Below are 24,687 nucleotides of genomic sequence, written 5' to 3'. Positions count from 1 at the left end.
CACTCTACCATCCCTGATTTAGCAGAGATTTCTCTTCCGCCCAGGGTCATCATTCTCAGACGGCATGGTTATTTCATATCGGCCCATGAGCCAATGTTTATGTTTGTTTTTCACTTTCATGCATCACTGCCAACTATAATACTACAGGCTTCTAAGGCTGTTCACATCAGTGCAACTCCTTCCAAACTGTGATTTCTATCCATTTATAGGCTGGGCTTGCACTGCATTGTTCTGCTCTTCCACATGTCGCATATTGTATGCGCAGAAGCCAATCACTGCCTCTCTGATTTCTTGTGAGGAGGTGAACAGCTGGGTTGCCTGCTGTGCACCTGGCAACACAGGCAGAGTTTTTCTGCAGGGTCTGGGTCTGAGCACTTTTCAGTTATTTGAGTTATCTGGCGTGTGGGTGTTTAGCAGATTATGCTAGATCTGTTTTTTTTTGGGGGGGGGGGGAGGTTGGGGGGGGGATTGCAATAGGATCTTTTTTTGTTTTTCTGTCCCTCCCACTGAAATAAGGGAAGAGAGACAAAGAGATAGCCCACCCTAGCAGGAATATGTCACGGCAAACATACCTTTACCACTCAGAACGGAAAGCATGAGAATTTCAAATGCAAGCCACATAATGTAGCACATATCTCACTGAAAGCATTAAAATGTCCATTAACGTAGTCCGGGGCATTATTTTTATCCTTATTTACTTTTTTTTTTTTTATACCTATAGGGATAGTTGTAGCGTGCAGCAATGAAGGATGCATTTTAAATATAGTAGACACTTATAATCTCTGTGTCTGACAGTGTATTGTTGTGTTTTCTTCTTCCTGTGCTCTGCCTGTGATACCTATTCACGCTGGCCTATGTGGACCTGCCTTTGCCCATGTTTATCAATGCGATTAAACGGCGTTATGACCCTGGCCAACAGCCAGCCCGTCGCACTCTGCTCTAGTTTGTATTCAGTAAAAGTAAGCAAGTAGTTTTCCCACTGCGCTGAAAAATAAGCATTGAGCTCAGAATGGAGGTGTAGATAACAAACAAGAGGGAGGTGTCCAAGGACATGGATATGGTTGGCGATGAGCACAACAGGACATCCACTGCTGAAAGCGAGCAGCCTGAAAGAGACAGCAGTTCACGTGATAGCAATGTAAACAGTTTTCCCCCATTCTGATATCCCACACCAGGGGCTATATTTTTGACAGTAGCTAAAAAATGGTTACATGTGTTAAAACGGTTGAAGTAGATATAATTGTAGTAAACCACATTAGTGACTGGGTTGTGAGAAACTCTTTACCCAATGGTTAGTATTCTTGTTATGTTTTGCTTATAGGACACAGTAAACAAAACTGCATTTTTTTCTTGACTGACAACATATATGTTATATCTACCTGGTGGGAAATGGTGAAAAGTGAGGTGTTTTTTGTTGTGGCATATTTCTTTTTACAGAGAACATGCGGTTCTACAGGCTGTTTGGATTTGCTGCTTGATGTGTAATCACATCAAGCATGTGTGCCCCATCCATGCTTGATTATACACTTCTATTCTGAAGTATGACATTTCGCTTTACTTCCTTAAATATTACAAAGCTCTCCTCTACTACACAATGTTCAACCCGTTACGCAATGTTGAACTCATTGAGGTGGCTAATGAGCGCAGTCAACACTAGCATACAGAATCGACACCAATTTGAAAGTACCACTTTTCTTCACAGTGGAGAAAATGACAGAATAGAATATACTGAATTGGGGTGGGTTTTTCCTTTCTTTGGTACCCTTCACAGACCTCTTTCAAACAGTGAATAAATTGTTTAAAATGGTCTCATTTATACTTTGAACTTTTTCACAGGCTGAAACTTGTTGGTAAATTAGTCCAACTTCACTTCAGTTGCCCTCTAGAGATAACTAGAGATGCCCTCTAGAGTAGTTTTTTAGTGTTGGTCTTAGGCAATTAATTACTAAGGATTAATTAAACCTAAAATATGTTTAAGGTAGAATTTCAATAACTCTGTGGGAATAACTCTGGTGCATTAACTCTGGTTCATCTGGACCATCTCTTCAGCCTGCAGACGACACTCAGCCATGCCCCCTCTACCACACACCACCACTACCCAGCACAGTCCAGGGAGCCATCCAGCCTGCAGCCAACTCATCCCCATCTTGGTGAGAGAGGAAATTGCCACTGCCATCTGTGCCCCTGGCCAGTGGAACACCTTAAATTTAAACGGCTGAAATGTAAAATGCCAATGGGCGATCTGCACATTGGCGTCCTTTATGCAGTGGAGGCACTGGAGAAGGCTCTGCTGTGAACAGAGGGTTAAAGGGCATCCCAACAGGTCATACTCATGGGTGACCACCCACTTAACGGCAAGGCATTATTTCAGTGGTGCTGTACTTGGTTTCATGCACTGACAGCTTGCAACTGGAATCCTCCCTCTACCTGGGAGGATTCCACATTTCCTTCGGGATAAAATGGCCCCCAGTCCCCTATCCGATGCAACCATCTGCAAGTAAAAAGGGAGAGAAAACTCCAGTGAATGCAACAGCAGGCACTCATAGAAGTTTTAACCTGGTTAAAAGCCTGTTCCACTGGACCAGTTCTGGGGCTCCCTTTTTAGTGAGATCAGTCAGTGGGCTGGTGGCATTCAAATAGTTTGGCATGAAACTACGATAATAACCAGCTCAAGGAATCATCTCATCTCCCTTATGGTCTTGGGTCTCTGACAGGCCACAGTCTTAGCAATTTGGGGACACATCTGTCCAAGCCCAGATACCTTACTTCCACCCATCCAATGGTGCATTTCATGGGTTCACAATGAGCAAGCTTGTCCCAGTCTTCTGAACATCTGGTATGTGCCAAGACCTGTCATCTCCCAGGTCATATACATGATGATGTCTTCAGAGCAGGCAGCAGCATACGCACAGTATGGCCTGAGGATTCTCTCCATGAATCAGTGGAACATCACTAGAGCTCCAGAAAGCCAGAACAGAAGCATCACCCTTTGCTCTAATGCAAACAAAGTGGAGAAAGCTGTTTTTTCACAGGATACTGGAAATGGGGATCTGCCAGTTTCCCTTTTTAAAATCCAATGTTGAATTAAGCCATGCAGAGCCCAACCATTTGAACAGCTTTTCAAATGTGGCATTCAATAGGAAATGAATTTAGAAATGTTTTGATAGTCACAAAAATGAGCAGCCCTATAGGACTTTGGAACAACCAATCCTCAATTTTCTCCATGTCAAGAAAAGCTCCAAGCTCATCCTGAACCACCATCCTTTTGTGTTCAAGTGAACAATATGCCTGACTGCAGACAACCACCTGTGGGGGAGTCTCAGTCTGGTGTTCTGTGTCACCAGTTAGGGGAAAAACACATCTGCAAACTTTTCCGGCAACTTGGCAACCTCTGCTTTTGGGGATGGAGAGAGACGGTTGCTATGGGGGAATGTAGTGGGACTGAGGGTCATCTGTCTCAAGAACCACCATCACCATAGTAACAGGGATTGCCTCGCTAAATTGCTATTTAATTGTCCTCTCAATTCGTATGGTTGATGTCTAGGATGCCCTGGGGCTTCTGCCTACTTAGTAATTTAAAGCCCCGTGGTGGCTTGTGGGACCTCTGGCACAGCAAACAATAGGACATCCAGCCACATATCTCACACCTATCATATTTCTGAGGGTCTGATTTAACAGCTTGACCAGGCCATATGATTGGTGACTGTAGCCACTGGTGCGAATCAATTAATCCCCAGCGAATCACAGAATTCGTGACATGACTTCTGTCCGTTGATTAGTCAAAATCTCTTTTGGGATCCCAACTTGAGATTCACTAAGGAGTTCCTTTGCAACAGTGTGTACTGGGATGTTGTGGAGTGGCACTGCTTTTGGGTATCGCATTGCATAATTCACCAGGACTAATACCAAGCAGCGCCCACATGTGCTCTGTTCTAATGGCCAAACGAGGTCCATATCGATTCTTTTGAAGGGGACCTCAATCAAGGGGAAGGGACATAAAGGCACATTTGGGATGGCCAGGGGATTAGCCAGCTGACATTCACAGCATGATGCACAAGTACCTGCCTACATCACTTTGAATGCCCAGTCAATAAAAAGATGGATGGACATTAGGATGTTCCTCCATCAGTGCGATGGCCTCGCTTGGGACTGCAAGCAATGCCACTGGACCTGTCGATGGCTGCAGAGTCAAGCTCTGGAGTGAGGAGCCACGTGCAACAGTCCTGGAGCTGCTGAATGGAGATGAAGGGCCGATTAAACAACCTGAGCATCAGGGTGCAGAAATATGGCTGCTCAGGAGTTGAACAAGAGTTGCTGCTTGTTCAAAGAGCTCCACAAGTGCCCTTGAGTCATTTTGCAGCATCATCTGCATCAGTTGTAACGGAGCCTAGTTTTGGGTCTGTTGCAGGCTAGCCAGGATCTTGTTCATTTCTCAGAACCCCTGGTTTCAGCACCAATGTAGTAATGACTCTGGATCAGGGAGTGGAGCAGGATGATTCTGGTAGGAGTAGCACACTAAGTCCTGTTCATTCTTCACTATATGGAACAAAAATAATTGTGGAAGCAGTTCCCTCTACTGGGGTTTAAGTTCTCTCTTGCTTTGCCTTTTTTCTTCTCTTTTGACTTTCAGCCACATGGGACCCAGTTCTAGCTACCTGCAGACAGAAGTGTTGGTATAGAAGTAGACTGCCATTAACAACACACAGGCGCAACCAATTTGAATTACCTGCAGGTTCACCTGGGCCATGTCTCCATGTCCCCACAGACCATATTTGGTCACACTTTTGCTGCCACACCATCAGTCAGGATTCAGCCTGGTAGTAGTAATAGGATAATTCAATCAAGGATAGTTTAGGATTTGTAAATCGCTACTGTGTTTGAACTGCATCACTGAGTTCATAGGCGAGAGGATTACCTTTTTTTCCTTTAATCATTTTCAAATAGTGGGTCATGTTGGCTTTATATAACTCTGTCAATCCACTACAGCTTTCATGTATTGCTCAAAAAAAAAAAATCTATTCATGGACATCACAAGACCTGATAAAACTTAAATTCTTAGTTTCTCCTTGATGCTTTTCACGCCATTGTTGCGGGATAAAATTTGAAACATTATGTTTCGCAATTTACACAATAAGAAATCTTGGCTATAATCTCCATAATCAGCATGTTGGCTGTGGAGTTTTGGACAGAGTAGTACAAGGCTATGGAAAATGCTATTGATACTTTTGCTGGGTGAATTTGGACGAATGGTTGAGATTTATGCTGCTTAAGGTTGTCACACTCCCTAGCCCAGATTCCGCCAAACAGCAGCGCCTCTGTCATTCCACGCAGTTCCACCAATTGCCACAGTCTAATCAGATCTGACTCTTCTGATTATTAACTATTGTCACCTGTTTCTTATCAGCCTATTTAAACTGCTCTGTAATGCTAATCCTTTGGAAAGAATTGCAGTGGTCATTTCATACATGCTGAGTACATGTTAGTCTTTGTTTTTGCATCCTGGTTACTGACTCTGCCTGTTCCTTGTCTGATTAGTTCGCTCTATTGGACTGCTCCCTGTGAGTTTAGCTTTGTAAGTTTGGACTGTTCTCTTGTTTACTCCTGTGTCTACAGATATGTTGTTTATTACAACTCCTCTGGCTCCTGAACTTCAAATGTTATCTGACTTCACCCCTTTATTAATAAATCTGATCGTATCTGCAAGCGTCTGGCTCTGGCCTTTATCATTACAAAGGTCTTGAAAATCAACCTAGGGAAAGCCTTTCTATGTTTTTAACAAAATAATCGTAATGAACATTAGTTCTTATGTACAGTGTATTCAGCATTGGTTCTGCAGCCAGGTGCTTTTGCATCCATGTGACTATGGAGGTGTGACATTCCCCTGTTTTCTAAATTACATGCACATACATACATGCAAACACAAACATACGTGTAACCACCAACTGCCAGTTCCAATGCCTTGCAACATAAAACTCACAGCATACATAAATACAGTGTAAAATAACATAACTGGATGGCACTGCTGCTATCCTGTGTTTGGAGCTGTCGTATGGAATCTAACATATGACCTTTCCCTACCCTGCTGTCTCTCTGCACAGGCTAGAACCAGATGGTCTAAATCTCTCGGTGAACCAAATATCTTCTTGTGTAAATAATAACATTTATTCTCTAATTTATGTGCTAAAAAGAAGGTTTAATTTAAGAGGGTCCTGGTATTCTTAACTCGCAGAGATTTTAACATCTTATAACAGATGCATTATTTAACTCTACCATAATATTCTGTAAGTACATCGTAACTAATTTGATTGTTATGTAATAGAAAAGTGAGAGGAATGAGGGATGAGTGAGGAATAGGTATCTGGACCCACTGCAGGTCTGTGGAGAGTAACAGGTTAAAGGAATGTGGAAGAGGCTTTGGGGTTTAAATCAGACCACAGAGTAAGACACAAAAGCCCATGTATGTCATAAAATGCAACAACATAACTGTCACGGTCCTCTATCCCCTCAGCACCTGTGCATAGCCGCAGAGCTTAAAGAAGCCATTTCACAGACGGCTGCTAAGTAGCTGTGTGTGTGTGGGCTGCTAGAATGCTGCAGCTCTCCAAGAGGCCATGTCCATGACTAGAGCTCCTCTCCCACCCTGTCTCTCTGTTTCCCTTCCTAAAACTGACTTTCCCTCCCTGTTTCTTTACTCTCTCTCTCTTCCTCCCTCCAATCTCTCTGGTATTTTTCTAGCTCTCCCTGCATGTCTCTTGTGTTTAGCTCTCTCTCTCTGTCCCTCCCTCTCTGTTAATCATTTACGCCTGCATATGTTTTTCCTTTTCTCCTGCTAACTTCTTTCTGTGTCCACCTCTTGCTCCACATGCTTTGCGTAATTATATTGTCGAATCCATTAAGACGGAAGCATGTCCGATTTTATATTTTGGAAAATCAAGGGTTGGTATTAGCAGGTATCTGGTCATTTACCGGAACCAACCGGGATGTGTTTCTTTCTCGTTGAAGGGCGAGATTTCATACTCCATCATTTTGCCTACACAGTTCAAGCTGTTTCTTTGGGTTATATGCTGAAAGGAATCAAAGTGTTAACTAGTTCACAGGATGGGCTACTGTTCGAAAAAGCCGACCAAATGTCAGCTGGCCTTTGTGGTAAAGTATGTCACTGAGTGCTGAAATGCCACTACATGAAGGCAACTCAGGCTGCACGTCTGCGATGACCAGCTGAGACGTGACTTTACTGTAACGCACTGAGAGGCAGCATTTAGTTTAAATTTGGCCCTGTGATACTGCACTGCTTCCCAAATGCTTTTCTCAAAAGAGCAGTGCTTTATAATTTAATTTGTCTTATCATGAAACTGCAAAGCTGCTGTGCTTTTTGAAAGCTCTTAAAAGGCCAACATAGGACTTTTGCGGGTTGAAGTTACACAGCTGCCCTCATTGACATTGTACTCCTATTGTATCATTCGCTTTCCTTAACACCTTTCACGATTTTCACTATAAAAGAGTGAATATGCTTTGTTTCCCAGTATAAGGTTAGCCACACTTGCAACATTGTTGACAATATATATTGTATATACAGTTGTATAGCATGAACAATTTAATGTGATAAAATCATTGTTTTGGCACTGTGACCATTCTAGTCTTCTGTGTGCACTCTGTTGTGAGATGCCAGGCCCCAGACTGACAGCTCTCCTCAGGAGCTCTGGAGGAGCTTTGATGGAGGTGGTTCTTGTCTGCTTGCATATGAGAGATGAGGAGCTGAGAGGAGCTGCAGGAGACTCAGCCTTCGTTAGCATCTCTCAGCTTCACGCTGGACTGACTCTGCAATTTATGTTCACTCGAGCACATTTCTTTATATGTCTCTCTGTTTTCCTTTTTCAATCACCCTCACGTTATACTGCTCTCTCACACACAGTCTCTTTCTGTCTCTCTACCCAAGAGTTTCACTTTGGCCACATTGCCTCACTGTCATATGATTTTCACCACTTCTCCCTTCTTCCTTGTAGTTTATTCAGCCAGATGAACAATTAAAGAAAGCATGTATATATTATCTTTAAAAATTATAATGATTTAATGCAAATCCATTGTGAGGATTAAGCCTCTTTGCACTCATGATTGCATTCAGTTTATACAGTCATGCTAGTTATATATGTATATCAGGTACCTGAATATTTAATCATTGATTAGAATTTACATTTCAATCTCCCAAATTATGGATTTGTAGGGATCGGAGGGGCCTTGGGTATATGTGCTGAGGAAAGCTCTCAGCACTCATAAGTGTTTCTTGGAGAAGTTCTGAGTTTAACTGGTGATGTGAAATTGGTTTGGCATTTCTCCTTCTGCAGTGTTTAAGATTTGCATCTGGACATGCCAGTTCTGCATCAGCTGAAAAGAACAACTTTTGCTTATCCTCTCAACTGCACAGATGAAAGCCGCAGGGGTTATTTGATTGCTGATTTGATTTGCTCTCCACAAAGAAAGGACAGATAGAGAAATGAAACAAAAGATTTTAGAATGGAAACAAATCAGCTTGCAGCACATTCAAGCAGGAATTCAGGACTTACTGTACCTTGCAGCATATTGGAGCTTAATGATAAGTTATGCAGCAAGTAATTTTTCCTCTTTAATTATTTTTTACTGGGAAGAGATTTCTTAATGTAATTTAAGATGATTGACAATATTGTAATATTAAGACACATATCCTGTTCTCACATTTCTCTTGCTCTGTGATGAACCAAGGTATCAACACGGATACAAGTGTATTCAGAATACCCACTGAGGCTCTGTGTCGATGGTACTTGTTTTGAATGCTGTAGGAGACTCTGAGGCACTGCCCATGTGAATGGGGAGCTTTCATTTCCCCCTTTAGTCCAAAAAGCTGATGCCTCTCTCCATGCTACTCGGCTTTCAGCACCATGGAGAGCGCCACTCGGCTCTGCCGGGTCTCCAGGCAACCACCAGAGCTGAGGCAAGCAGACGAATAAATATTCCTCACCGTAACCACAACTTCTTGCTCTTCACAACTGAAATGAGATGGCTAAAGTATAGCTATGACATCTCTCTCTCTCTCTTTCTTTTTTTTGTTTTTTTTGTCTCTCTCTCTCTCTCTCTCTCTCTCTCTCTCTCTCTCTCTCTCTCTCTCTCTCTCCCTGTCTGTCTGCCTTCCTGTCTTGGATCTCCCACAGTGCAATTTCTTTGTCTCCCTCACTATCTCTGTTTGTACATCTCACTGTCTCTCACTCCCACTTTCCCACTTTCGCCCCTGTTTTCCTTTATCCTTGCCTCCATATATATATATATATATATATATATATATATATATATATATATATATATATATATATATATATATATATATATATATATATTTCTAATCTTTCTTTTTTTCTCTGCTTTTTCTTTTCTCGGCTTTCTGCCTTGACGGGTACCTCTCTGCTGAGGTCCCTACCCTGCTGCGGACAGCACAGTCACACTGTATTAAATCTGTCCCTGCAGTCAACTGCTTGTCAACTGGGGCTTACGGACAAGTGCTTGTGGTCCCACAGCACTGGCTAGCCGTGTGTAAAAGCCTAACTTCCCCCACTTAATGATTATTTGTCTATAAAACTTTAGCCACAAAGGTAAGTCAGTTTCTTTAGATAGCTGTGAGAGGACTATGCGATTTAGAGCATGGTGCATTATGTGGGGCGTAGAGTCCCACATCAGCACGAGACAGTTTGAGTCCTGGATGTGAAATCATGTTGTATTAATCTCTGCTAAACAGATCAACCCAAATAATGGGATTATGGTGTTTTAGAAGCTCTGTGAAGCAACTCCATGCATTCATCAAAATGACTGCATCATGGGAACAGATGCATATAAAGTCAACAGGCACAGTGGGACATTCATACTGGTGCTGTCACTGAAATTAAGCCATGCATTTCAGTTTTTTTCTAGCTCCAATTCCATATTTACAAAACACTGTAAGATTCAGGCAGTGGAACGTATAAATAAGATAAGGAATAATCCTGTTTGATGAGACCCAAAGGTTTTTAGTATAGAAAATCCCACAGCGGTCCTCTCTCACTCTGCTGAAACAATACACCTGTTTATTTGCCCAAATGCTTTCTGTATTTGTTTAGAACATGCACATGAGAAAAACACCAATGCAAATATCTGTTGGATTAATGCATACTGGTATTTAAGGAAAATGTGTTAACTGACAAAAATAAAATCAACGTTTTGGTATTCTTTGCTTATTGTTGAAATGAACAAATACAAGATTTCATTGTTTCTCCTACGAGTCTGATATGAGAAACATGAAATGTTTGGACATATTACATGTCATGATTGTGTCATTAAAGGTAAAAAGAAATCAGGACATAACGTTGTAGTTCATAAACTGGTGGAAAGATACAGCTGTTTTCTGTTCTGAAGGCGGTTGTGCTTTAGACTAAAATCAGGGTTTTCCAAAATATTTCTGTGTGCCAGCTGCTTTTTCAAGTATGGATTTCTTATAGTAAAGGTCACAGTCACTACCTTTATTGGCAGATTATGGATATGTGACATTACAGAACTAATCAGATGCTTGCAGAGGAAAAAAATGGCATTTTATTTATGTTGGGAAAATCCGGAATCATAGTATTAACAAAAGCAAGTGTCAGAACCAGAGCCGACAGATTAGCAAACCCAGGAGTCATCCAAAAACACAGTGCAAAAACAGTCCAGGTCAAAACCAGAAAAGAACAATATAAGGCAGAGGAAACCAAATAGATCAGGCAAAGACATCAACAGAGTAGAGAACAAACCAGTTTGGCAGCTACAGAATAGGAAACAGTAACTGGAAAAACACTCAGTATGCATGATTGAATAGTGGCAATACTTTGCAGTGACTGAACAAAACAAGTGATTAAATAGGTACATGTAATGAGCTACAGGTGAATTCAATAGTCCATTAATGAGGATCTTGTGAGGCTTTGCTTTGGGAACTTCAGGTTATAGGCAGGTATGCTGTTGGCGGACACCGAGGGCGGAAAAATCTTGAAGTTGACAAAAACAAATAAACAAATAACTGATTTTGTAATACTGTAGTATGACATTGTTCACACACATTTACCTCATTTTCAAAATAAGAAAATATGCACAAACAGACAAATGCACAGAGGGACCTATGTAGCAATGAATGTTTGTTAAATGTTTACTGTAGCTACGCAGTCTTTCAGATCAATTTACAGACCAATGAGATTGCACTGGCTCCACCGTGTTGAAAAGCAGTTGTGGTATAGAGAACGGGACTTATAAATAATATCAGAAATTGCTAATCTAATGTATAGAAAAATACCATTATGCCCAAAATCTCATTATTCATAAAAGCTGCATGTGAAAGAACACACGTGACTCAAAAGTGCAATTCAGTCTGGCTAATGCGGTACTCCAGGCTCATTATCTAACCCTGGAAGTGAAATCACTATAGCTCTTATGCATATAAACCACAAAAACATTTTAAAACCGCAAATAGCCGGTAGATTGCCAATTAATTATTGTACTGTGGTAGAGAAGGAGTAATCCAGTGCTGTCAATAGCATGGCGCCAGTGTAGAAAGCTTGGAAAGTCTGGATGTGCAGTCCTGTGAAGATGGAGAAGGGAACAGATGTGTGACTGTGATGGAACTGTCTTCTGTGTGTGTGTGTGTGTGTGTGTGTGTGTGTGTGTGTGTGTGCAGATATTAACATGGCAGGAGAGCCCAAACCATACAGGCCCAAAGCTGGCTCCAAACGACCCCTGTCTGCTGTCTACACGTGAGTGTCTCTACTTACATCTTCCCTGGTCTTCTGCTGTTGGCCATAACTAAAAAGATTCAAGCGTGTTTGATTGTCCGTGTTTGTTAACTATCTGTGCCAAATGTACAATTATGTTATTGCCAGTATGTTATTTTACCTGAATAAATGTCCTAAAAGGTTATGTGTGCTTGACAAACAGCCACATTGTTATTATAACCTTTGCTGCATAATATTTTCCTTTGAAAGGCTGCATTTATTTCAGGAAGGAGGAATAAGTAGGGCAGATTAGGATCATCAGGATAGCTGAGAAATGCAATCATCACTTTTCAGGATAGCTGAGAAATTCAGTGTGCATTTTTTGTCTCTCGAATGATCAGGCCCAGAGCAGCATTGTGTCTTTGTTTAGCCACAGTCCAGCCGAAGTTGTGCTTATGCCACATTCGGGTGGCCTCGTCGTGACACTCCGCAAAGTCTTAGCAAAGATATAAAGATCTGAAAACCAGCTATGAAAGAAGCACACGGGGGGGGCTGGATGCGGCTGGTCGGTGGGGCTTTTGGCTGCTGTCTCGGATGCTGGGATTGGGAAGGCTGAGCCTCAGAGATGTGTGCTGAGACTAGCAGCGCATGTGAAGTGCAGCACAATGCCTTCCTTTCAAGCTTTTCCCGAGCATACGGAGAACAGGCGAAACGTGCGTAGCAAGAGGCTGTTTGTGGCCAAAGCAGCAACTGGAATTCATATTTGAGAGAAGATGGAGAAAAGTGTAGGTAGCAATATCAAACCACAAGCCAACAGCTCTGCTTCCCCCATTTGTTTTACCAAATTACGATCCACTATGTTTACAATAACGCAAAAAAAAGGACTAAAGATCAAAGTGGCATGCATGGAGGAGATCCACGATTGATCACCTGAAAATCATATCAGTAAATTGGCAGTAAGGCGGGTACATGGAAAACAGGTCAAACAGAATTGTTTTTTTGCTGTCAAAGAGCACTGATTGGCTTTGGATTCCGGGCTTCCATAAAGCAAATAGAAAGGTTTGTTGTCAGTGTTGGAAAGGGGCAGGAAAGTAATGAGGCTTGCATGTGAAGATACCCACTGAGACTATTATTTCCCCGGTTGCAGCACTTCTCTGAAATCTCTCATTGCTTTTGTTTCGCTGCTCTCATTGTACATATAGCGTTTCCATTAGCTATCGTTGCATTCTCGTTTATTTATTTCTTCCAGTTTTGTTTTTTGATATTGCAAATTCATTGAAAGTTGATTTGCATTTTAACAGTACATTTCAACATGCCCGCTATGTAACTCCTGTTAATTATGGAAATATAACAGGACGATGGCTGAACCATCAAAGAGCTGTTTTAAATGGTAATTGCTTTCTTAATGAAATTTAATTAAAATTTGGAGGGGGGGGGGGTCCATTTGGTGTTCCATTTGGCTGGATAATAATGATGTATGGAAGGGTGTGTTTTGGGGACTACAAGCAGCAGGAGGCTTGTTGTGTTGGAGACAAACGCTGTGCCCATGGTGACCTGGCTGGGATTAGCAGGCTGAAAAGGCTTGCCATTGTGCTGAAAGCAATTTGAGCTCTGCTCTGTCACACCGCTCCATATTCCATAGTCCCCACTCCTCAATCCTCCACCCACTCCACGTGACCTGCAGGCTATTCCGCACCGTGTGAGTCTCGGGCTTGTGGCGGGTTTAATGCATTGGGGAAGAAGCCGTGCTTTACGTAAACACAGGGAAATTGTTTTGTGGACAGCCTACCATACCTGAACTGTGCCAATCACAGACAGCTATCCTTAGATTAAAAAAATACATTTGGAATTGAAATATGCATTGGATACCTGAATAGTTTGCTACGGCTACAGAGATGATTAAAATTCTGTTGCTTTCAATGAATAGCAAGGTGACTTGATATTAATTATTGTATGTAAACATTTTGGCCCGCTTTAGTTTGAATGAAACATAGCATCCTCCATGTGTGTCTCTGCCATCCTTAACTTACCTCGAAGTGAAATGCAGAGCAGATCCCAGAGCTACGTTTGGGCCAGTGTACCGCAGCACAGGAAAGAAGAACCTGTCAGAGTGCTAATGTGTGTGTGTGTGTGTGTGTGTGTGCATGTATGTGTGTGTTACTAAGGTATTAATGAAATCTATGCAAAAGCCATACTTAATGTGTTCTTTATTAAATTTGATTGACAAATGCCAGTTTCGTTAACCTTTTTTTCTCGCTTTTTCAGTGGTTATGAGTTTGACTATGACTACTACCGTGATGATTTCTATAATCGGTACGTAATTACTTTTAACCTGCTATCATAATGGAAGTGATCTGTTTTAGTGTTTGCAGATCAATGTTCATGTTCGGTTTAAGCAACTGATAGTGCTGATAGCTGATGCAGAATGAATGTGGTTCATCACTGCAGGATTACATGTTTTATTGGCCTTTAACAGATGTGTATGTTCATCACTGTGACGAACAAGGTAGAAAAAAGAACATGAAAAGTGCAAACGCGATTAGTTTTGGCATTCACAAAGAGCAGTGCTGTTGTAACCTTCACTGTCGTCAAACTCACACACCCATGTGTTTTCCTCATGGAGAGAGAAAACAAAAAAAATTAAAGAAATGTTTAATGTGAAAAATCAATTAGAATTGAGTGAATAGAGCAAATCCCTAAGATGGAGGAAGCCATGCTCTCTTGCACTAATTTCCTGTCTTATGATCAAGGCTTCTATCAGTGGAGACATTTTGCTAAATGTCATCTGAGCCACGAGATTTAGAGCATGCCAGCATGTGTGAGTGTAAGAGCACATAGATCAGTTTGACATTTTCATGTTTGTCTCATCTTCCACTCTTTGAGAATTGTTTAAAAAATAAAATATAGCCTTACCTCAGATGCAAATCTACTGAATACATTACATCATAATTCACACAGTGCAATTAACGTGCAGAACATTTGGTGAGGCAGGATATGTGTTTCTGAATTCACACACACAATTTTTTATTTAGTAAATTTCAGCTATTCAGCAATCCAGGATTGACTGTGAAATGTGCTGGGCTCTGATATATATCTGAAGAAGATGCGGTGATCCAAGATGTCAAAATTGCGGTGAAGTACAAAAGGTTTCCAGAGAAACAGGATGTTTCAGTCAGAGGTCAGCTATGCATGCAAAGTGCTCCTTTCTCTAGAAACCTTGTGTACTTCACTACAGTATTGATTACATTTTTTACTACAGTACACTGCAGTTACTCACCTGGAATCTTCTTCAGATTTATACATATAAATCATGTGTGTCAAAACGGGAAACTTGCTAAACGTCTAACCCTGCTCCGATGCAAAACTAATGCCAATGTACCCAGAGTGCAGTGTGAGTGGAACTGTACTAAACCTCTGGTTTTCACGTCCAGGCTCTTTGACTATCATGGGCGGGTGGCCCCGCCTCCGAGGGCGGTCATCCCACTAAAGCGCTCACGGGTTGTGATGCCATCCACACGAAGAGGGAAGACGTCCTTCTCCATCAAAACATCCACCTCTTCATCTTCGCGGCCCCCCTCCTCCTCTTCCTCATCCCTCTCCTCCGGACTAAAACGTAAGTCTAGGCAGAGGCAAAAGCACATTTGTAGCAGGCAAACCATGCAGACCGGGCCCCTCGCTCTGACTGGATCACCATCAGTGCTTATTCCATGGCAGAGCAGGACCTGCATTTTAAAATGAGGTATTTGTTTGCTGAATGGTGTTTTTTTGTTGTTGTTTTTTTTGCGTTGTGTTTTGCAGTCCAGAGTTTTGTAGTCAGTAGTCAGTCTTCACCACAGTGTGACAAATCACCTCCTCCGACTCCTTCAACTTCCTCCCCAGCTCCCACCACCAAAAAAAATGTATTAGCACACAACAATTTTGTAATTTAGTACACAAAAACATTTGAGATTTTATATTAAAATCGTTGTAAATAATGGAATTGTAATTCTTTGGTGCTGGTGACCTAATAATAATAATTTGAAGTTTATAAAGTGTATTCCTCATTGCTCACTGCTGTGTTATTGGCCTAGAGGTTGGCCAGTAGCGCTCCTCCTTACACCAAGAAAACAGACAAAATGGGAAAAATTTGTTTTTCATTAATTTCATGGGAGTTTTGTATTGATTTTCCTCAGAGCATGACTGCATGTCTGCCGATGAAAGCAGCTGCCTCTCGCCTAAAGTTGTCACTTTGATTTTGAATTGGATGCATGTATTGCCAGACGCCAGCTCTCTGCAGAAGAAGCAAGCACGAGGATAGATCATGCTGCACTGCGTATGCTTGAAATGTACAATGAATTGCACTATTTAAGATTTTATCCCTAACCCTTGAGAATGAGGCAGTGTGGGCTTACCAGCTGACCCTTCCTGTGGAAGTGAGACCTGGAGATTTAAGCTTTGTGCATGACACTAATGCTCTTAGCTCTGTGATGGCAGCCTTTCTAGGGCTTGGCTTGTATCAAAGCAGTTCAAGAATAGAAATAACCAAGCAGCAAGCGCAAAACACTTCTGCTTGAATCTTTGTCATCTCAGAGTTCTTGTTTTGTCCATGATAATGGAAGGCAGCCCAGCTCGGGCCAAAGATTAGACTTTTGGGGAATTAGAAACCAGAGTTAGATCTGAAGTTTATCCAAAGAGCAGTGAATTTTGACTTTCTTGTTGGAGAATGAAAGGGTGATGAAATGGTGTGTGTTTATCATGTACGGATCTATTGTCTTGTCAAGGTAGTAACCAAAGGCAATAGGACTGAAGTCAATGATAAAGGAGACCCTGCTTTCCCCTCCCTTATCATCAAACAAGACTGTCTCCTACCCCAGGCCAAGACGTGTATGATAGTATAGCCATATGCTGCAGTGGATATGGGGGGGGGGGGGTGCAATATGGAGTTGGTGTTAAGTCTTTGTGGACAGTGTATTCTACACTTGCTTGTTATTTTTTGATGATGAGAGAGCACTAAGAAATGTAATTGATGGAATATATATTCTTCACCAGCACTAGTATCTTTGAAAGCATTTTTATGTACTTGTATGGACACACACACACACACACACACACACACACACACACACCCGCACGCACTTTCACACACACACACACACACACACACACACACACACACACACACACACACACACACACACACACATCTAGACAAATCTCCTTTGGAATATGCCTTATTTTACATATGGCCTCTCTGACATTTTGTGCATATGGCTAACGGCTGTGACAGTAGCGCAAGGTCACTCAGTGTCTGTTCTGTGTGAAAGCTTGCCAAGGTTTATGGAATTCAGCAAAACTACATCCTGAAAATAGCATATTCATAAAAGTAAATCACTTACTTTAGGTGCTTTTGCTGGGCTCTTGTCATGTGTAAATTCTATGCTTGTTTCTGGTGTGGCCACTCAAATCTGAAAAGTGTCTGAAATTGCACACTATGCAATTTCATATATATATATATACACACACACACACACATACAGCATAAGTCAGCATGGACAAGTCAGAAAACATAAGTTAGCATAGCTTATTACCTATATAATGCTAAGAAATCATTACCTGCATAAATCACTTACTGCACATACTAATATAGTTACTGGAGAACATGCATTCCATATTTGTGCAGTGTAGAGTTGTTCTGACTTCTTCCGTGTTCTGTTATAGAGAGAAGGGCGAATAGTCTTTTACTTGCATTAAATAAAGATAAAACAAATGTATGTGCACAATGGCATTACTAGCAGTGAAGGACACATACATAGGAACTCCAGAAAAACCGACAATATACATCAAACTGATACCGGCAGAGTAAGCAGGAACAAAGGATGAAGTTTTGCTCAATTCAAGCAGTCAACCAAAGCATTACCAGTATCATTAGCAATGCTTCACAATGCCCACGGGGATATATAGACAACAACACACAGGTGAATCACTTTAAGAGGAGGTAGAATGGGGCGGAGCAGCCAGAGCTGTGGTCATGGCAACTGTGACCAGAAAGCTGTTCTCCGTTGCTCCATTATTAGATCCATTAGGGGACCATGTGGGTGTATATCTTCTTTGCTATATATTCCTCACAAAGCCGTGGACCAGATTTGAGGTAGTGACTATGAGTGACAGGCCGCTCTAAGAATGTTTCCATTTTCTGAACATCCTCTTGGCTCACAGGGCATCGCTGCCAAGTTGAACCTTCAGCCTGAGTAGATAGGAGAGCGTTTTCTCACTTTCACATCAGCGAGATGACACTCACTGCTTCTGAAGGACGTCAGGAACCATTTCCACAACTGAAGCTGATCCTACAGGCCATCCGCATGTCTTACAGTGATACTCTCTGCCTTCCTCATGACCACAGCATCTCCCGCAGTTTTTATTTTATATTAATGTGGTCCCTTCAAGCTACTTATGTATATTCAGTATATTCAAATTAATCTGTTAATCTGACAGCTGTCAACTCATTTGTGTGTGCGCGCGTGCGTGTGCGTGCGTGCGTGCGAGCTATAATACCACACTGCAAATTCACACATTGCGCCTCATTGTATGAGCAGCTTAGAATAGTTTGCATTTAAAAGAACTTGCTGTTTTCTCATATTCAGAATTTTCTCTTAAGTACAAATTAAATTTTATATGTGATTCACACATGTTGTACGTCATGTATAGCTCTTCCCCACAAAAACAGCTTACATAGAATATTTATTTCTGTAGCTTGATGACATTTTAGCTCAAATGTACGAAATATATTTGTTGCATATCATATTGTGATAATGCTGTTTTGCAATAGGTCTGACTTTTCACTCTGCTATTCTCCCATGGTAATCTAAATCACAACAATATCTATTAATATGATCCGCTAAAGCTTGATTATGAGGCAACTAGCCATGCTGCCCACTGACTTTATGTACCCTGAAAAATTCAGTTAAAGTCAGCCTTCAGTAAAAATGAATTTCTGTCATTTAAGAGTGTGTAATGTTGATAATGACCATGGCTGTCCAGAGTAACATTATCCTTGCCATGCCTGACTGAGGAACATTCTCCATAATGGCACATATTCTCCCTTATCCATCTTCCACTTGACACCTTCCTGTTTGAGTGATGTACTGCCTTGCTTTTTCTTTATTAATTTCACATGAAACCATGTGTTTATTCCTGTCACATTGGGAAACTTAGGTGATGGCCAAAACAACATAAGGAACTTCTGTGTCTCTCCTTTCCTGGCTTTAGCACTTACACTATTTGTGTCGTTGTAGAGATGTTTTCCTTTACTGAATGCAGGAAAGTTTCTGTTCTTATCCTTTAGATTTTTATGAATGACAGACAAAAAGGCAGACCAATTAGCCGTATGAGGCATTGTGAGTATAAAGCTTGCTAACTTACAGTGTGCAAGCATGCTAATTCAAATTTATGATGCAAGCAAAAGTTGTGAACACAACTGCATTATAGACAATCTGAAATCAGAATGTCCCTTTACCTTATTTAATCATGCGCTTTATCATATTCGCCACAAGTGACAGTGACAAATCATTTAAGAGACAAACGTCTTGTTGGTCTGACATCTTTAGTCAAAAGTGCAGGGAATTTGTCTGCATCTAAACAACTTCTGATAGTTTGCTACGTCATTATGGATGGAAGGCGAGTCAAAAAACTAATATTTATGCTGTATCTTCCTGGTCGATATGCTGCTCCAAGCTAACATCAACCTAAAACAGTCCAGAGGTTTGCCCAAATACCAGCTAACAGCAGCATGGCTGATAAACATTTTCAAAAAAGCTGCATTTAAGCTTGCTCAAAATGGACGTTCACCTGTCCACTAGGGATCAACGTTTTCCACATGAATGTGTGAACATTGAATTGTGAAATTGTCAACAAAGCATTTACTGGGGATGTATCTATCCTCTTGCTATAAATGGCAGAACACTTTCCTTTCTTTAAAAATTGCTTTTAAACACAGTTCAGGATGCTGTAACTGTTTCTCTTCAATAAGGGCCCCACTAAGGGTGCAGATTTATAAACAATAATCAATATTGCAGGATAGCAGTTTGTGTTTACTCGTTAGCTTATTCTTTATTAATAAGGTCGATCAAAACTCGTCTCATATGGTGTTGAAACCTTCTTGCAAACAAGTATGACTCTGTTAACAGGGACAGTAATCATGTGTGAAGCAGTATCCTTGTTTTAACCTTGTGTCATTCTCTGCAAGGACTTTTTTGAAGATAGCCAGTGGTAATTAAGATTTATCAAGATTATAGCTCTGCCACGTATTAGCACAGTTTAGATGAAACAGTTTAAACAGAAGAATTACAAATAGCAAAGGTGAAGGATTTTACAAATGTATAGATTAAGATAGGGACTTAAAAAACAAACTGCGTGTTTCTCTGTATCTGCAGTAAAGACGGATCAGCTCCAGACGATCAAGCGTGAGCTTACTCAGATCAAGCTGAAGATCGACTCTCTCCTGTGCCGTCTGGAGAAAATAGAAAAACAGCAGAGGATGGACTCTGGTGAGGGCGGAAGGGAACCTGACAAAGACAAACAGAAGTGGTGGAGGGCCGAGTCATTTTAAGATCGCACACAATCACTCCGACAGGCTGAGCAAGATCAGGCCCAAGCTCTCCGTTATAGCAGTGCTTATATGACAAACACAAGATTCCTATGCAGAGGTTGTAAGAAGGGTTTTTATGGTGAGCTGAAACCAGAGGACATATGGCAGAAAAGGAGAGAGTCTCTGCTCATATAACTACAGGAAGCCAGAGCACCTGTGGAGATATCCTGTGTCTGCTGCCATAAATCATGAGTGCCCCAAAGACTTGCTTGTTTATCTTTAGTTTTGGATTTCCCACACAGTGAACTTCATCTCTATAAATTTATTTATTTTTTTGTGTTCAGAGAGTAGACACAGGAGTCACACTTTTCAAAAGTTTCCCAGACCTCAGAAAGGTTCTTAATATCTCTACAGTGCAGCCTTACCCTCAGATGTGTGTGATTTGTCCCCACAGATTAATTAGTAGTTTTGCAGATGTAGTCATTTTGCTCTGAATGAGATTGACATCTCTTTTTATAATAGCACGTCCATTGTTGCAGTATTCCCTCTCTCTCTCTCTCTCTCCCTCCCCCTCACTCTCTCTCTCTCTCTCTCTCTCTCTCTCTCTTTTTCTCTCTGTGTCTCACTCTCAGAGGCTCAGAGGAAGTATGAAGACAACTGTGACTCACTGCATGAGGAATCCATATCAGAGACGGCGGAGAACTCGGCCGAAGAGGCGGGGGAGGGGCCGTTGGATGCAGAGGCCGGAGAGATGACCGACGGTGGCGAGGATGACTACGACGAAGAGGGCAGCACCGATCTGGTATGGCCACTTTTTTGGGGGGGAGAGTGGTGAGACAGGCCAGGCGATGTCTCTGACGACAAAGGCCCGGGACTAGATAAGCGCTCTCCCTATTAAATGTGGAATTATTCATGCGCGCAGATCTGAGTGCCACGGCTGCACGAGTGAGTGACTGAGGGCACAGGGCGACAGGAACCCGCTGCTGGGACACCTGTCAGGGCTGTAGCAGGTCTCTGTCTGCCACCCACTGTCACACACGCAGTAATTAAAATGGAGCAGAGGGTGCCTTTTGGCTGCACCAGGAGCGACAGGACAGCTGAATTAAGATGGAGCTCAGAGCTCTGGCAGAGGCCTGCCGGGGGGACATTTCACAAAGTCACCATGTCCCTTAAACAGGGAGAGTGAGGGACAGTGTATGCACTGGAATGAACGGTTAAACATCTAGACAAATGTACAGATAACAGAATCGTACAAGTGGTCTTCTCACCAACCATACTTTCAAGTAAAGCATGATAATCTGGAAAACTTCTTGGTATTTCATGGTTATTAAAAGATTATATCTTTAAAAAAGCCATTAATAGAGGCATTTGGAACTAAGTACGCCTTAATTAAGCGAACGGTTGAAGGACATTCAGCCTGCACTACGTATGTGGGGGAAGTTCAAACACAGAGACACAGCTCTCTGCCTCTCAAGTTCAGTCACCTACATCAGAGGTTAATGAAGGTGCCATCTGGGTTCAGCTGCAATTCAATGTGACCACACGTTCTGTTATATTTATTAGCCCATTTAAAGAGCATTTAGAGTGAACCACCGGAGAGCTGAGCCCTCTCTCTAATGGACGGTTCCATTTTTCAGAAGCAGCCTGTTCCACCGCACATTCATCCACCATCAAGGTCGCAGTCCTCACAACCAACACAAACATTTTCAACTTCCTTTTATTTCACAGCTGTAATGGAAGAGCAAAGTAAGTAAAGGGTAGAATCATCATGGAATCATTTTCAAAAATTGTCTCTATTTTTCACTTTACAGATAGAGAACCATGTGTCTGACATTGACAACTAAAGGTAAGGTGAGTCATGCCCTTCAGTCTTTAAGTACTGCATAATGTGTGTGAAAATGATCTTTACAGATACCAGCTTTTTTTCATACATTTTACCACATGCCATCTTAACACATGATGCTAAATGACAAGGAGGAGTAGCCAGCTGCCCTCACAGGGAGTAAAACAGATTATATGTTTTAGAGTCAGTTTAACAGATATCTAACATATGCATCTGGGTCTGAATGGTGCATTGTTTTGTTTATGAAGAGTGGTGAAGTAGTGTTCCTCACATGTCAGGCAACCTTTATTTCATATCAACTTTCATTATAGATTATTTTACTGTATATAGGATATGGGCATTAGTCAAGGGTTAGTTCAAAAGTAAAATGCGACAAATTGATGTCAGAAAACTGTTTTGCGTATATATTCTTTTCATTCTGCTAGGCTATGTCAAAAGGGAACGCAGTGCTGCTTTGAACAGTCTTAAGGGGGAAGGAAGGAAGACATTAAACTGGGCAGAGCCAAAAAAAAAAAGGAAAGAAAAAAAGCTCACAACTCCTCTGTGACAGACACAATGGAACAGGCATGATCGATTGAGACAAAGCAGTGTGTGTTCATGGACGAATCTCTCATCGCCAGTCAGCGTCTGTTGCTCAACGTTCCACAGGATTTCATTTGTATACACTGAAAGACTCATTTGGTTTGTCAAGTAATGCTCCGGCTTTTGCAGAACTATTTTATTAAATATTATCAAATGTCTAATTGAATTCAACTTAGATTTTTTCTCTGTGTGATAACCCATGTATATATACTTGCACTCCTGTCTGAAAAAGGAATAAGGTATTGAAGAAAACACAATGCCGGTGTTAAGAATGAGCAGGAGATCCAAGCTCTCACTTCTGGCTGTGCTCCGGCTCCTGCGTTTCTTTCCTGCAACATTCTGAGGGTGCGTTGCGTTCGTCAGTCCTGATTCACGTCGACTGGAAGAGAATAGCCACTCACGCTGCTATGATTTTCCTCCTTCCAACGCTGCCATGTCTGTCTCTCTCTCGCACTCTCTTCCTCCCCGTCGAATTCTCTGTCATTTTGTTTTCTCTCTTTTCCTCGTTCCATTTTGCCCATCATTTGTCTTTTTTCTTTCATCAGCCTCTAAAAGTGCAGAGTGCAGAGAATACCCACCTCGGGCTGTCCCCCCGCACAGACACCAAGTAACGATATTCACATTATTGTTCACACCCCATTAATTCAAAGATGCAGACACTCGGATTTCATCAAACCAGTTGTGCACCTACTCATGGAGGCAGCCTTTAAATGACAAATGACAAATGCCCATTCAGTCCACACTTGGCACGGAGAGTCCAGAAAATTAGCCCAAAGATTTTCAGCACCATACTGCCATCGCACGTCCATAGATTGGCCAAATCAGTACTGTCAGACTTATAATCTAGCTGTGAGAAATCTTATTAAACTCACCAACATTGTGTTCATGATTCTCCTTCTTTATACCTGTCATCTGTGACAATAGTTACCAGGCGTAAGTAGTATGTTTAACTACAGTATATGTGCCATTGCATTCTGAGATCTTCATTCTCGTGCAGAGCTCCACGTGAGAATTCCAAGCAGCATATACAGGATTTAGACATGCTTATGTATTTGCTACTAAGACAGCATGTTTAATAGATGGAGTACCACATTTCATTTCCCACTACTGCCATATGCTCCACAGTATTACTGACCTTAAATAATAGACAATGAGCACTCTATTTTTATATGGCAAATTTTGATTGGAGAAAAATGGCTTTACAAACATCGACTTGTGTTTTTGTTTGTTTTTTGTTTGTGTTTGTTTGTTTGTTGACCTGACTATGCCTCTGTTTCTGGCTTCAGTATAACGCATTCAAATGGAGAATGTGAGGAAATAGCTGTGACAAGTTAAAAAAAGAAAAGAACAAAATTGTGGTTACCCTGGTTACCCACATCAAATCTAGTTTCACACTGTGGGGAAAGTACTCATGGTTTTTTAATTAATGTTTCAGAGAATATGAAGATTATATACAGTACACAGTAAAACTGGTCTCCAAGGCTAAAGGACACAATTCATTAAAAAAAAAAAAGAATGTACAGATATGTAAACTATTTGTAAAGCTATTTTTTATGATCAGCATGTTTATTCATTTAATGTATTTTTGGTTTAATCTTAGTTGTTGCATTTGTTGTATGGCATCAGAAATCATTGCATAGACAAAAAAGCACTATTAAAATCATTATATGTGAAACAGTTCCTCTGATGTCTTTCTGAGCATGGTATGTACATAGTGAAGAGGAGTCAGTATATCCAAGAATGTCCTTTTTCAGCTTCATGGCTTGCACAGTTTGGCATTGGCATGTGAATGGTGAAGAAAGGTTAGTTAGTGGTAGGCCTATTACTGCTCCAGGATATGGAACATTGATAGTGAAATCATATCTATTTGCATGATTGGTTATGACAGGAATAAGGAAATTCTTCCGGCTTGAAATATATTGGAGAAAGGACACACACACACACACACACACACACACACACACACA

At 41.4% G+C, this 24,687-nt stretch overlaps 1 protein-coding gene across 6 annotated transcripts in view; it reads left to right on the top strand.

The window, feature by feature from the left end:
* Nucleotides 1-24,395, top strand: part of ralylb (RALY RNA binding protein like b) — a 105,278-nt gene extending 80,883 nt beyond the window's left edge. For 4 of the 6 annotated variants that reach the window (XM_035530423.2, XM_035530424.2, XM_035530421.2 and 1 more), the window contains 7 exons: nucleotides 11,699-11,774; nucleotides 13,998-14,045; nucleotides 15,164-15,345; nucleotides 20,141-20,254; nucleotides 20,928-21,097; nucleotides 22,107-22,146; nucleotides 22,564-24,395. In XM_035530423.2, coding sequence (XP_035386316.1) covers nucleotides 11,699-11,774; nucleotides 13,998-14,045; nucleotides 15,164-15,345; nucleotides 20,141-20,254; nucleotides 20,928-21,097; nucleotides 22,107-22,139 — 623 coding nt within the window. In that variant the 3' untranslated portion in view covers nucleotides 22,140-22,146; nucleotides 22,564-24,395. The remainder of the gene's footprint in view (nucleotides 1-11,698; nucleotides 11,775-13,997; nucleotides 14,046-15,163; nucleotides 15,346-20,140; nucleotides 20,255-20,927; nucleotides 21,098-22,106; nucleotides 22,147-22,563) is intronic. The other 2 variants (XM_081696260.1, XM_081696259.1) reach the window with 2 other exon arrangements.
* The last annotated feature ends 292 nt before the right edge of the window (nucleotides 24,396-24,687 follow it).

Source organism: Electrophorus electricus, chromosome 14, assembly GCF_041902795.1.
Source record: "Electrophorus electricus isolate QZ-2024a chromosome 14, ASM4190279v1, whole genome shotgun sequence".
Classification (NCBI taxonomy): Eukaryota; Metazoa; Chordata; class Actinopteri; order Gymnotiformes; family Gymnotidae; genus Electrophorus; species Electrophorus electricus.
Note: the sequence above shows the minus strand (reverse complement) of the source record. Positions and strands in the feature narration are given on the sequence as shown.